Source organism: Lipotes vexillifer, unplaced genomic scaffold, assembly GCF_000442215.2.
Source record: "Lipotes vexillifer unplaced genomic scaffold, Lipotes_vexillifer_v1.1 scaffold1115, whole genome shotgun sequence".
Lineage (NCBI taxonomy): Eukaryota > Metazoa > Chordata > Mammalia > Artiodactyla > Lipotidae > Lipotes > Lipotes vexillifer.
The window spans coordinates 2,134,426-2,146,212 of record NW_006792080.1 but is presented as its reverse complement, the minus strand read 5'-3'; the positions used below and the strand labels follow the sequence as shown (position 1 = coordinate 2,146,212).

At 46.1% G+C, this 11,787-nt stretch overlaps 1 protein-coding gene across 1 annotated transcript in view; it reads right to left on the bottom strand.

Annotated features, from left to right (window-relative positions):
* Window positions 1-10,740, bottom strand: part of LOC103072432 (uncharacterized protein FLJ43738-like) — a gene marked incomplete at its 3' end in the record, with an annotated part of 32,632 nt that extends 21,892 nt beyond the window's left edge. The window contains exon 1 of the mRNA XM_007465302.1: window positions 10,652-10,740. Coding sequence (XP_007465364.1) covers window positions 10,652-10,740 — 89 coding nt within the window. The remainder of the gene's footprint in view (window positions 1-10,651) is intronic.
* Window positions 10,741-11,787: the final 1,047 nt, after the last annotated feature.

Here is an 11,787-nt window from a genome sequence, read left to right as displayed (position 1 = left end):
ATTTTTTTAAATTTTAAAAAATTAAAATTAAAATTTAAAAATATCACCTACAACAGCATCAAAACATAAAATGCTTAGGAAGAAATGAAAGATGTATAAGACCTGTACACTGAAAACTACAAAACACTGCAGAGAGAAATTAAAGAAAATCTAAATGAAGAAACATACCATTTTTATGGTTAGGAAAATGCAATTAATTCTAGAGGAATCATAGACCTAAACATAAAAGCTAAAATCATACCTCTTCTAGAAGAAAACACAGGGTAGTATCTTCATAAACTTGGGGTGGAAAAATGATTTATTTGATATGACACAAAAAGCACTAATCATAACAGAAAAAGTTGATAAGATGGACTTCATCAAAGACACTATTAAGAAAATTAAAGTCAAGCTCCAGATGGGCAGAAAATATGTACAATGCATATATATCTGACAAAGGACTTGTATCCACAATATATTAATAAAAAGAATATCTATAAATCAATAATCAAAAAGAAAAATAAAAGAGGAGCTCTCAAATCTGGTTAAACGGAATAAGCACACCCACCCTGCACCTCCCACTGAATTCAACAGAAGCCATGCTTCAACTAAGAGTCCGCATGCCTCAACTAAGAAGCCCGCATGCCACAACGGAAGTCCCATGTGCCGCAACTAAGATCCGGCGCAGCCTAAATAAATAAATAAATGCTAAAGAAAAAAAAAAAAACCCTCCAGAGATGCACGCAGCAGCTTCTGAAAAGTAAAAGGCAGTTTGGCAGTTTGGAGAAAGAGACCAAATCCAGTGAGTTTCCTGGGTTTTATTCTCTTCCTGCATGTCCCAGACTAGACGCAAAGGAAGCCTGAATCCCAGAATTATGCACCAGGCATGGAGAGACAGAGCTCTCTTTCTGTTCCAAAGAATGGGGTCTGGGAACCCTATGAGACAGAGAGAGTGGAAGGAAACCCCCTATTGCTTTTCTCTCCTGGACCTGCCCTCTGGCAAGTTCAAGTTCCCAACCTGTAATCTGTTTGCAGTGGCAGCAGCTGGGCAGGCAACTGAAAATCTGAGTGAGGGGAATTCTCTTTGAACAGATGAACTGTGATACAACCAGTGTATCAAAATGTCCTGTTCCTTGGCTCTCATGCTCGAATGATGGTCACCGAGCTCCTGTTCGTACCAGGCCCCGGGCTAGGCGCCGGGGACGCTGACACCATGGTCCCTTGTGTGGGCGACTTCAGCCCACTGGGGACATGAACTAAACATCACGTCATGCGGTTCAAGTGGCAGACTGAACACATACATCTGGTTACACCCCTCACCAAACTGCCCTAAAACCACAAGGAATTTTTTTTAAGACATAAATACAAGGACAAGGAGAAGAGAAGAGAAGCCAGCATGAGCGCTGGGACAGGGACGAGCAAGTGGTGCAGACACAACACAGGTGAGGAAGCCAAACCCCAAGCATGTAATGGAGAAGCTGAGAACCAGCCATTCTCTGCAAAATCCTCAAAAGACTTAGGAACTGGCAGGACCCAGCAACTCTGGATCTGGGGGTCACAGCGAAGAGTCCAGCAAGGGAACCGTTGCAAGTCCCGAGAAGCCAGCCGGCCCAAGTGCCCTCCCCTCCCCTACTGCTTGGCGGGAGGTTGTTAGTTTGTTGTGCAGGCAAATGAATAAAGGGTCCTGAGAGCTTCAAAACACTGATGAGAGAGAAAAGAGGAGGCCTAAACTAATGGAGAGGCACACTGAATTCAGGGGTTGGAAGGCTCAACACAGTAAGACGTCAGTTCTCCCCAGACTGATCTATGGATTTAATGCAAAGCCAGGCAAAATCCTAGCACAAGTTCTTGTAGATAGAGACAAGCTGATTCTAAAATTTATATGAAAGGGCAAAGAAACTGGAAGACCTAACACAATTTTAAAAGGGAAGAATAAAGGATCCAGAAATAGACCTCTACCAGTATAGCCAACTGATTTTTGTCAGAAATGCAAAAGAAATTCAATGAAAAAAAACATATTTTCTACAAATGGTGCTGGAACAATCAGTCATGTGTTTGCAAAAAAAATGAACATTAACTTAAACCTTATACATAAATTAACTCAGAATTGATTATAGATCCAAATGTAAAACTATAAACATAGAAGAAAACCCCTGTCACCAGGGGTTAGGCAAAGAGTTCTTAGATGTGACACAAAAACACAATCAACAGAAGACAAAAATGTATAATTAATAAGAGAATAAAAAGGCAGACTACAGACTGGGAGAAAGTATCTGCAAAGAATATATCCAAAAGAGGACTTGTATCCAGAGTAGATTTAAAAACTCTCAATTTAACAACAGGAAAACTAAGTACTCAGTTGAGAACTTCTCTGGTGGCGCAGTGGTTAGGAATCCGCCTGCCAATGCAGGGAACACGGGTTCGGGCCCTGGTCTGGGAAGGCCCCACACGCCGCAGAGCAACGAAGCCCGTGCGCCACAACGACTGAACCTGCACTCTGGAACCCGTGAGCCACAACTACTGAAGCCTACGCTCCGCAACAAGAGAAGCCACCGCAACGAGAAGCCCATGCACTGCAACGAAGAGTAGTCTCCACTCGCCGCAACTAGAGAGAGCCCGCGCGCAGCAACGAAAACCCAATGCAGCCAAAAATAAATAAATTTATATAAAAAAAAGAACTCAGTTGAAATGTGGGCAAAAACTTGAACTGACACCTCACCAAAGGGGCCATAAAGTGGCAGATAAGCAGATTAAGAGATGCACCACATCACTCTGCATCAGGGAAATGCATGGGAAACCCCGATGAGATAACACTGCATACTCATCAGAGTGGCCAAAATTAAAAATAAAACACTGACGATACCAAGTTCTGGGGAGGATAGGAGCAGCTGGAGCCCCCGCACACCGCTGGTGAGAAGGCAGCCATAGCCTCTCCACAGAGCCCGGGAATTTATCGTAAAGAACTGAAGGCTTATGTTCACACAAAAGCACGTACACAGATGTTTTAGCAGCTGTATTCGTAACTGCCCCAAACCAGAAACAACCTAAACATCCTCCATGGGTTAACGGACAGACAGACTGCGGTTACATCCAGCTGCAGAATACGACTCAGCAGCAAAAAGGGATGAATTCTAGCTTGCGGGAATCTTGCCGGCATCGTTCTGAGTGAAGGAGGCTGTACGTGTTGTTCCCTGCTGGAGCAGAGGTTGTTAGTGTGGATGTTACACAATATACAACCCCATCCGTACGACAATCTTCAAAAGTTAAAACTATCACGATGAACACATCTGCGGTTGCCGGGCGTGCAGGTGGGGAAGATGTGGTCATAAAGGGCTAGAACAAAAGAGTTTGGGGGGTGCGGTCATAGAGGTGTTCTGTATCCTCACTGTGGTGGTGAGAATGCTGATCCACACACGAATTGAAATTTACAGAACTGTATACCAAGAGAAAATAGTCGATTCTGTAGGATATTTTACTTTTCTGCTTGCTATTTTAAAAATTAAAAAACCAGAGGGTCTCTGGAATGAGGGACAGCTGATGGCATTCGGCTCCTATCCAAACCAGATGTATTAGGTGACCAAATGCTCACGGACCATCCAACGCAGACCCCACGTCCTTTTCATCCCTTGGCTACCAAACCCTTACCCTCCAGGCGGGCAACTGGGAGAGACCTCCAGAGATCGACCTTGAGGTCTCCCCACCACCAGCCCACCCAGGCCACCGCAGCATGAGGCTCAGAACCCACAAGCCCGCTCAGCACCCAAGGATGCTTTTGAGGCCCCCACTCTTACCTATGAGCAGCGAATCAGGGGATTAAGACAGAGGTGACGATGGAGACCAAACAAACAAAAAAACCAACTTGAGGAAACAAGGACTGTACAAACAGGGACGGCGACCCGCAAAGCAGGAAAACACTGCTGAGTCGGCGACCCCAGGGCCGCCCCCAGATCCGTGATTCTCTAGGAGAACCTCAGGACTCAGCTGTGGTCAGACCCACAGCTGGGCTTCACAATGGCCAGAGGAGACCAGGCAAAGCCTGCAAAGGGAAAAGGGCTGTGAGGCAAAGCAGGGGGACAGGCGCCATCTCCCCATGGCCTCCTACTGTGTGTCCCAGGATGCACTGAGCTCCTGCACAACTGACTGTGACAAGTCAGGTGACGTACTGTCCACCAGGGAGCTCACTGGAAACCTAGCACCCAGGGTTTTGATTGGGGCTGGTACTAGGCTCCCCCAGCCTGTGTCCCAATATGCCAGGCGCCCTGGAGGAAAGCACGGTCAGCACTGTTGGCAGAAACAGTCAGGCCCAGGAACCACTCTCATTAGAGAACGATTCAAGTTCCTAGACACCTGCCAAGGGCCAGCTTTACAGGCAGACCTTTTTATAGATAGTCACCTTGGCAATCTAGATTCAGTAAAATCTCTATTAAATTACCAATGGCATTTTTCACAGAACTAGAAGAAAAAATTTTAAAATTGGTATCGAAACACAAAACACCCCAAATAGCCAAAGCAATCCTGAGAAAGAAAAACGGAGCTGGAGGAATCACACTCCCTGACTTCAGACTATACTACAAAGCTACAGTAACCAAAAGAGTATGGTACTGGCACAAAAACCGAAATATAGACCAATGGATCGGGATAGAAGGCCCAGAAATAAACCCATGCACCTATGGTCACCTAATCTGTGACAAAGGAGGCAAGGATATAAAATGGACAAAAAACAGTCTCTTCAATAAGTGGTGCTGGAAAAACTGGACAACTACATGTAAAAGAATGAAACTAGAACACTCCTTAACACCATACACAAAAATAAACTCAAAATGGATTAAAGACCTAAATGTAAGACCGATACTATTCAACTCTTAGAGGAAAACATAGGCAGAACACTCTCGGACATAAATTGCAACAATATCTTTTTGGATCCACCTCCTAGAGTAATGAAAATAAAAACAAAAAATAAACAAATGGAGCCTAATTAAACTTAAAAGCTTTTGCACAGCAAAGGGAACCAAAAACAAAACAAAAAGACAACCCACAGAATGGGAGAAAATATTTGCAAATGAAAAGACCAACAAAGGATTAATCTCCAAAATATACAAACAGCTCATGCAGCTCAATATCAAAAAAACAAACAACCCAATTAAAAAATGGACAGAAGAGGGCTTCCCTGGTGGCGCAGCGGTTGAGAGTCCGCCTGCCGATGCAGGGGACACGGGTTCGTGCCCCAGTCCGGGAAGATTCCACATGCCACAGAGCGGCTAGGCCTGTGAACCATGGCCACTGAGCCTGAGTGTCCGGAGCCTCTGCTCCACAACGGGAGAGGCCACAGCAGTGAGAGGCCCGCGTACCGCAAAAAAAAAAAAAAAAAAAAAAAAAAAAAAAAAAAAAAAAAAAAAAGGACAGAAGATCCAGACAATTCTCTAAAGAATACATACAGATGGCCAAAAAGCATGTAAAAAGATGTTCAACATCTCTAATTATCAGATCAAAAATACAATGAGGTATCACCTCACACCAGTCAGAATGGCCATCAACAAAAAAATCTGCAAACAATAAATGCTGGAGAGGGTGTGGAGAAAAGGGAACCTTCCTACACTGGTGGTGAGAATATAAATTGGTGCAGCCACTATGGAGAACAGTATGGAGGTTCCTTAAAAAACTAAAAATAAAGTATCATATGACCCAGCAATCCCACTACTGGGCATATATCCGGAGAAAACCATAATTCAAAAGGTACATGGGGCTTCCCTGGTGGCACAGTGGTTAAGAATCCACCTGCTGGGGCTTCCCTGGTGGCGCGGTAGTTGAGAGTCCGCCTGCCGATGCAGGGGACGCGGGTTCGTGCCCCGGTCCAGGAGGATCCCACATGCCGTGGAGCAGCTGGGCCCATGAGCCATGGCCGCTGGGCCTGCGTGTCCGGAGCCTGTGCTCCGCAACGGGAGAGGCCACAACAGTGAGAGGCCCGCGTACCACAAAAAAAAAAAAAAACCCCCCCTGCCAATGCAGGGGCATGGGTTTGAGCCCTGGTCCAGGAAGATCTCACATGCCACGGAGCAACTAAGCCCGTGCGCCACAACTACTGAACCTGCGCTCTAGAGCCCACAAGCCACAACTACTGAGCCCACGTGCCACAGCTACTGAAGCCCATGCACCTAGAACCCATGCTCCACAACAAGAGATGCCACCGCAATGAGAAGCCTGCACACTGCAATGAAGAATAGCCCCCGCTTGCCGCAACTAGAGAAAAGCCTGCACGCAGCAACAAAGACCCAATGCAGCCAAAAATAAATTAAATAAATAAATAAATAAATAAATAAATAAATAAATTTATATACATAAAAAAAAGATACACGTACCCCAGTGTTCATTGCAGCTCTGTTTACAACAACTAGGACATGGAAGAAACCTAACTGTCCATCGATGGATAGATAATTTATCCAGGAGTGGATAAAGAAGTTGTGGTACATATACACAATGGAATATTACTCAGCCATTAAACAGAATGAAATAATGCCATTTGCAGCAACGTGGATGCACCTAGAAATTATCCTAAGTGAGGTAAGTCAGACAGAAAAGGACAAATATCATACGATATTGTTTATATGTGGAATCTAAAAAAGTGGTACAAATGAACTTATTTACAAAACAGAAATAGAGTCACAGATGTAGAAAACAAACTTATGGTTACCAGGGGAGAGGGGGGAGGGATAAAGTGGGAGACTGGGATTGGGAGATCACACCACTATATATAAAATATATAACTAACAAGGAGCTACTGTATAGCACAGGGAATTCTACTCAATACTCTGTAATTATCTATATAGGAAAAGAATGTAAAAAGGATGGATATGTGTATATGTATAACTGATTCACTTTACTGTGTACGTGAAACTAACACAACATTGTAAATCAACTATACTCCAATAAAAAAATTTTTAAACTGAAAGAAAATGTTTTTTTAACCTAGAATTCTATACCCTAACTATCAATCAATTATAAGGGTAGAATAAGGATATTTTCAGACATAAGAGATCATAAAACAAGTATCTCCCCTTAACCTCTTCTCAGAAAGCTACAGGAGGATGTGCTCCAGCAAAATCAAAGAGGAAACAAAGCAAGAGCAAGACACAGAATCCAGGGACAGGGACCCACCAGGAGAGGAACAGGGGACTCCCAAGGTAAACAGCAGCACTAAACTGGCTGGTTCAAAATAAGTGAGCACTAGGCGAGCACTGCTGCTGTAACAAGGAACCATAGGGCTCCTCCTGAGTGGAGGGTCGCTACCTGCACCTGAAGAACCCTGTGGTGTAGCAGAGGAGACCTCACACTTGGTAACTCCTGATCCCAGGAACCTAATCTCTTTGCTGTCTGGCTGTGAGATCCTAAATGAGGAAATGAGGTTGATGATCATACTTTTCATGTAGGACCATTGTGGGTGAGGGGCAACAGGTGATGGGCAGATGGCTGGGAAAATCAGCTCTCAGACCAGCTGGCTCACTCTTACCTCTAGTTCACTGAAGGACACAGACCGTGATGGAAGGCAGGAAACACACTTGACCTCTATGGTCAGGGGGTTTAAGTCCCGCTTTTGCTCTTCAGTCATGAGGGGAACTTCTGTTTTTAGGGTCAAAAAACAATCTAAGACGTTGGCCGACCTCCCACTGCCACGACTCACGACAGTTTGCCATCCTGCAGGGAGATACACACAGCGTTAGAATGTTATTCAGAACGGCCGAGACCAGCACAGGAGGGATCAGGCAACCTGAGAGCCAAAGATAAAATTACACCGAAAAGAGGAAAACTTTAAAAAATAATAATTGGGAAACATCTACAGGCAGCATGTCTGCACCACTTTTTCAACTGGGGTCCCATAAGTTCTCTAAGAGAATTTCATTTTGTCATTTAATCTTTTTTTTTTTTTTTTGCGGTACGTGGGCCTCTCACTGTTGTGCCCTCTCCCGTTGCGGAGCACAGGCTCCAGACGCGCAGGCTCAGGGGCCATGGCTCACGGGCCCAGCCGCTCCGCGGCATAGGGGATCTTCCCGGACCGGGGCACGAACCCGTGTCTCCTGCATCAGCAGGCAGACTCTCAACCACTACGCCACCAGGGAAGCCCTTGTCATTTAATCTTGATGATCACCTTGTGATATAAGCATTTCCTGAATCATCTATAGGCTACAATCAGGAACAATGACGCTTGAGTCCCACCCCCAGTCTCATGGGCTTGGTCTGGGCTGTAGCCTCCACACTGGGATTTTTAATATCTCTCCAGGTAATTCTAGAACCACCAGACTTGTGCTGTGAGTCCCACAGTTACTGGCCGTATGTGGATATTTATGTTTAAATTAATTAAAATTAAATATAATTTAAAATGCACTTCCTTCAGACTTCTCTGTTGGTCCAGCGCTTAAGACTCCACGCTTCCAACTGCAGGGGGCACAGGTTCAACCCCTGGTCGGGGAACTAAGATCCCACATGCCGTGCAGCATGGCCAATAAATAAATAAATTAATTAATTAATTAAAAGGCACTTCCTTCATCACATGAGTCCCACGTCACACGCTCAGCAGCCATGTGTGGCTATGAGCAGACACGGAACAGGTCCTTCACTGCAGAAAGTTCTGGAGCACTTCTCCGGGCAGTTCTCTTAGACTAGAACACATTCAGGAACAAATAACACCAGTGTCTGTGTTTGGTGCCCAGCGGTATCACTTTCACCATTGTAATCCAGGGAGGGAAGTGTAGGTACTGACGTAGAACACAAGTGGTACATTCGAGCCAAATCCAGCCTGGAACACCTCCTACTGTGACAGTTGTGCAACAGTGCGACTGCAGAAAAGGGTGGGTGACTTGACCACTGCGGGGCACATGGGCAGCTGTGAGAATACTTTTCTCGCAAAAGGGGCCCATACATTTCACCAGGTGGAGAGACACTGGCGAAGGCCAAAAAAAAAAAAAAAAAAGCAAAGCTCCAGATTTGCAAGCAGATTTTGCAAGCCCTAAATCCGACTGTTAGGCATCATGTGACCTACAGCAAGTTAGAGGCTCTTTGCGGCTCGATTTCGTAGTGTGCAAACTGGACAGAGATACCACCTTTCTTAGGGTTAAGAGGATGAGGAGGGATTATGTACGGGATGGTGCCAGGAACACGGCCCCTCCTAGCACAGGGTCTGTGCTCAAAAAGACCAGCTCTATTTCTTTCATGATGCTGGTAAATATATTTTGGGGCTATGTGAGAGCCCCATCACTCACACTCAGAAAGAGCAGCTGCTTCCAGAACAAGTCCTGGGCCCGAGGTGTACACTGTCTGCCTGGGCCGTGGGCATCTCCTGGGGACCCCCCACTTCTCCCTGTGACTCTCTTCAAAACCAGCTCATTAAGACCAGAGCCAATTCTGATTTGTGTTCTAGAACTTTGCAAGCCTTTTCATGGAAGATTGCCCAGTTTAGAAGGACTCTCTAGTGCAAACACGTACTCATATCAACATTCAGAAATCTCAGGTGACGTCAGCCATGATCCAGGGCAGGGATCTCAACCTCAGCACTTCTGACACTTGAGGACTGATAATTGTTCGTCATGAGGACCATCCTGTGCATCATGGGACATTCAGCAGTGTCCCACTCCCACCTGTGACACCCAAAGATGCCTCACAGAGTGCCAAGTGTCCCCGGGGGCATAAGTGCCCAAGGTGAGAACCACTGTCCCACGTAAGGAACAAGGCAAGGGCAAGTGGCCACCACAAGGCCTGTGCACCTACAGCTGCCGGACTTGAACACGACAGGTCCGGGGATGTCAAGTGATCGTCCAAGGACTCCTGGCCAATAAGCAGCAGAACCGGTGTCGAAAGCAGTCCTGCGTGGCTAAAAGTGTGGCCCCTCCTCTGTGCAGTAAACATAAGAGTTCACTCCAAACACAGAACCTTTCTAGACACTTACTGGCCAACAATATTTACCACTAAGGTATGCAAAGTCTGCGGCCTAATCTTAAATTGAAGATGGGGCTTCCCTGGAGGTGCAGTGGTTGAGAACCCGCCTGCCAATGCAGGAGACATGGGTTCGAGCCCTGGTCCAGGAAGATCCCACATGTCATGGAGCAACGAAGCCCGGGCATCACAACTACTGAAGCCTGCGCGCCTAGAGCCCGTGCTCTGCAACAAGAGAACCACCGCAATGAGAGGCCCGCGCACCGCGAAGAAGAGTAGCCCCCGCTCACCACAACTAGAGAAAGACCGCGCGCAGCAACGGAGACCAAAGCAGCCAAAAATAAATACAACAAAATAATTTACTAAAAAAAAATTAAATTGAAGATGACTAAAAATAATCATTCTAGTTTTGGAATAATCTTATGCTATTCTATTTTAAGGCAAAAAGAAACCTACAATTGGCCTGCTGCGCCACGGCCACTTGCAGTCATGACCACAAGCTGTGGCCTCAGTGCCAGGGAGCAGGGATCTTTCTGCCCCCCTTGCCGGAGGCCCAGGGCCCTACATGCAGCCCACCCAGATGTCTGGGGGAAGCAGCTGCCACCTCCTCACCAGTAACCTGCCTGAGTTCTGCCGTGCGCAGGGCTCCCCACTAAGCTGTTTACACACATTATCTCTCGTGATCCTTCCTACAGCCCCCTGGGGTGGGAGATATTGTCCCCATTTTACAGATGAGGAAACTGAGACTCACAGAAAGCAGGCGACCTGCTGGTAAAGGGCTGAGCCAGGATTCAAAGTCTGTTTGTCACTCTTGCAATAACTGTCACTGTACAGGGCCATGGCGGCACAAGTTAAACGGAGGGGAGGCCCAGGCACCTCTTGGCTTCACCTGCTGGAAATGGTCACACCGGGCATACCAGGACCATTCAGCATCTCCCTCACCTCACAGCAAAGTAAGGAGCAGGTCAGGCAGGTCTCCCGGGGCCCACCCACCTGGAGCAGCACCGGTTGCTTCTGGGTTCAAGACCAAAGAAGCATGAACCAAAGTCACTGCCCCAGGCGGGGCCACGTGGCCGCTGCGTGAAAGGCCCGGTCCTCCTGGACACGGCTCAGCAGTGGGTAAGAGTCTCTGAAAACTCACTTTGGGTGAAACTAATTTTCAAAAATCCATCTAAACGTGTGGACAAAAAAGTTAATAGTAGTTCCTCAAAACATATCGACATAACCCGAGTGCTTGTGGAAATAAGGATTTTCCTGGCACCCCCGGCACTGGACTCTGAACCTATGGGGTTTCACTGACCCTCCGCGTCTGCCTAAGTTTCTCCAGATAGGCCAGAAGGGGGCACTCGTTCACCCCGATGGCCAAAAAACCCACAATGAAATGTTTGAAATTATTTTCTCTAAAAAGAAGAGGGTTCCCCCCATAGTCCTTTTTTTAAAATAAAGTCACATAATTTTACCCAAAATATATTCTGAGCCTTCCATTATCTAAACATATGGACATAACAAATACGTACTTATTATTCATCAAACTGAGTTTATAAACTGTGATAGATCTTGCAAAGCAAATGAAGCAAACCCCTGTTCTGCCACTGAGCTGTGTGCCCTCAGGTTTAGCTGCTTGACTTCTCTGAGTTTTGATTCCTCCCTGAAAAACTCGTGACAATGATAACCACGCCCTATACCACCAGCACCAGTTCACTGGGAAGATCAGAGTTGGTCGTGAGAAGTAAATGATAGGACATAAATACTGGTCACCTTTCCTCATTTCCTTTACTAGACGTCTTTGTGAAAATCTGCAGGAACGTGTTTATACAAAGTAGCATCATGTAGCACACACAAAACCATGACGTTTCTTTTTTTTTTTTTTTTTTTTTTTTGGGTACG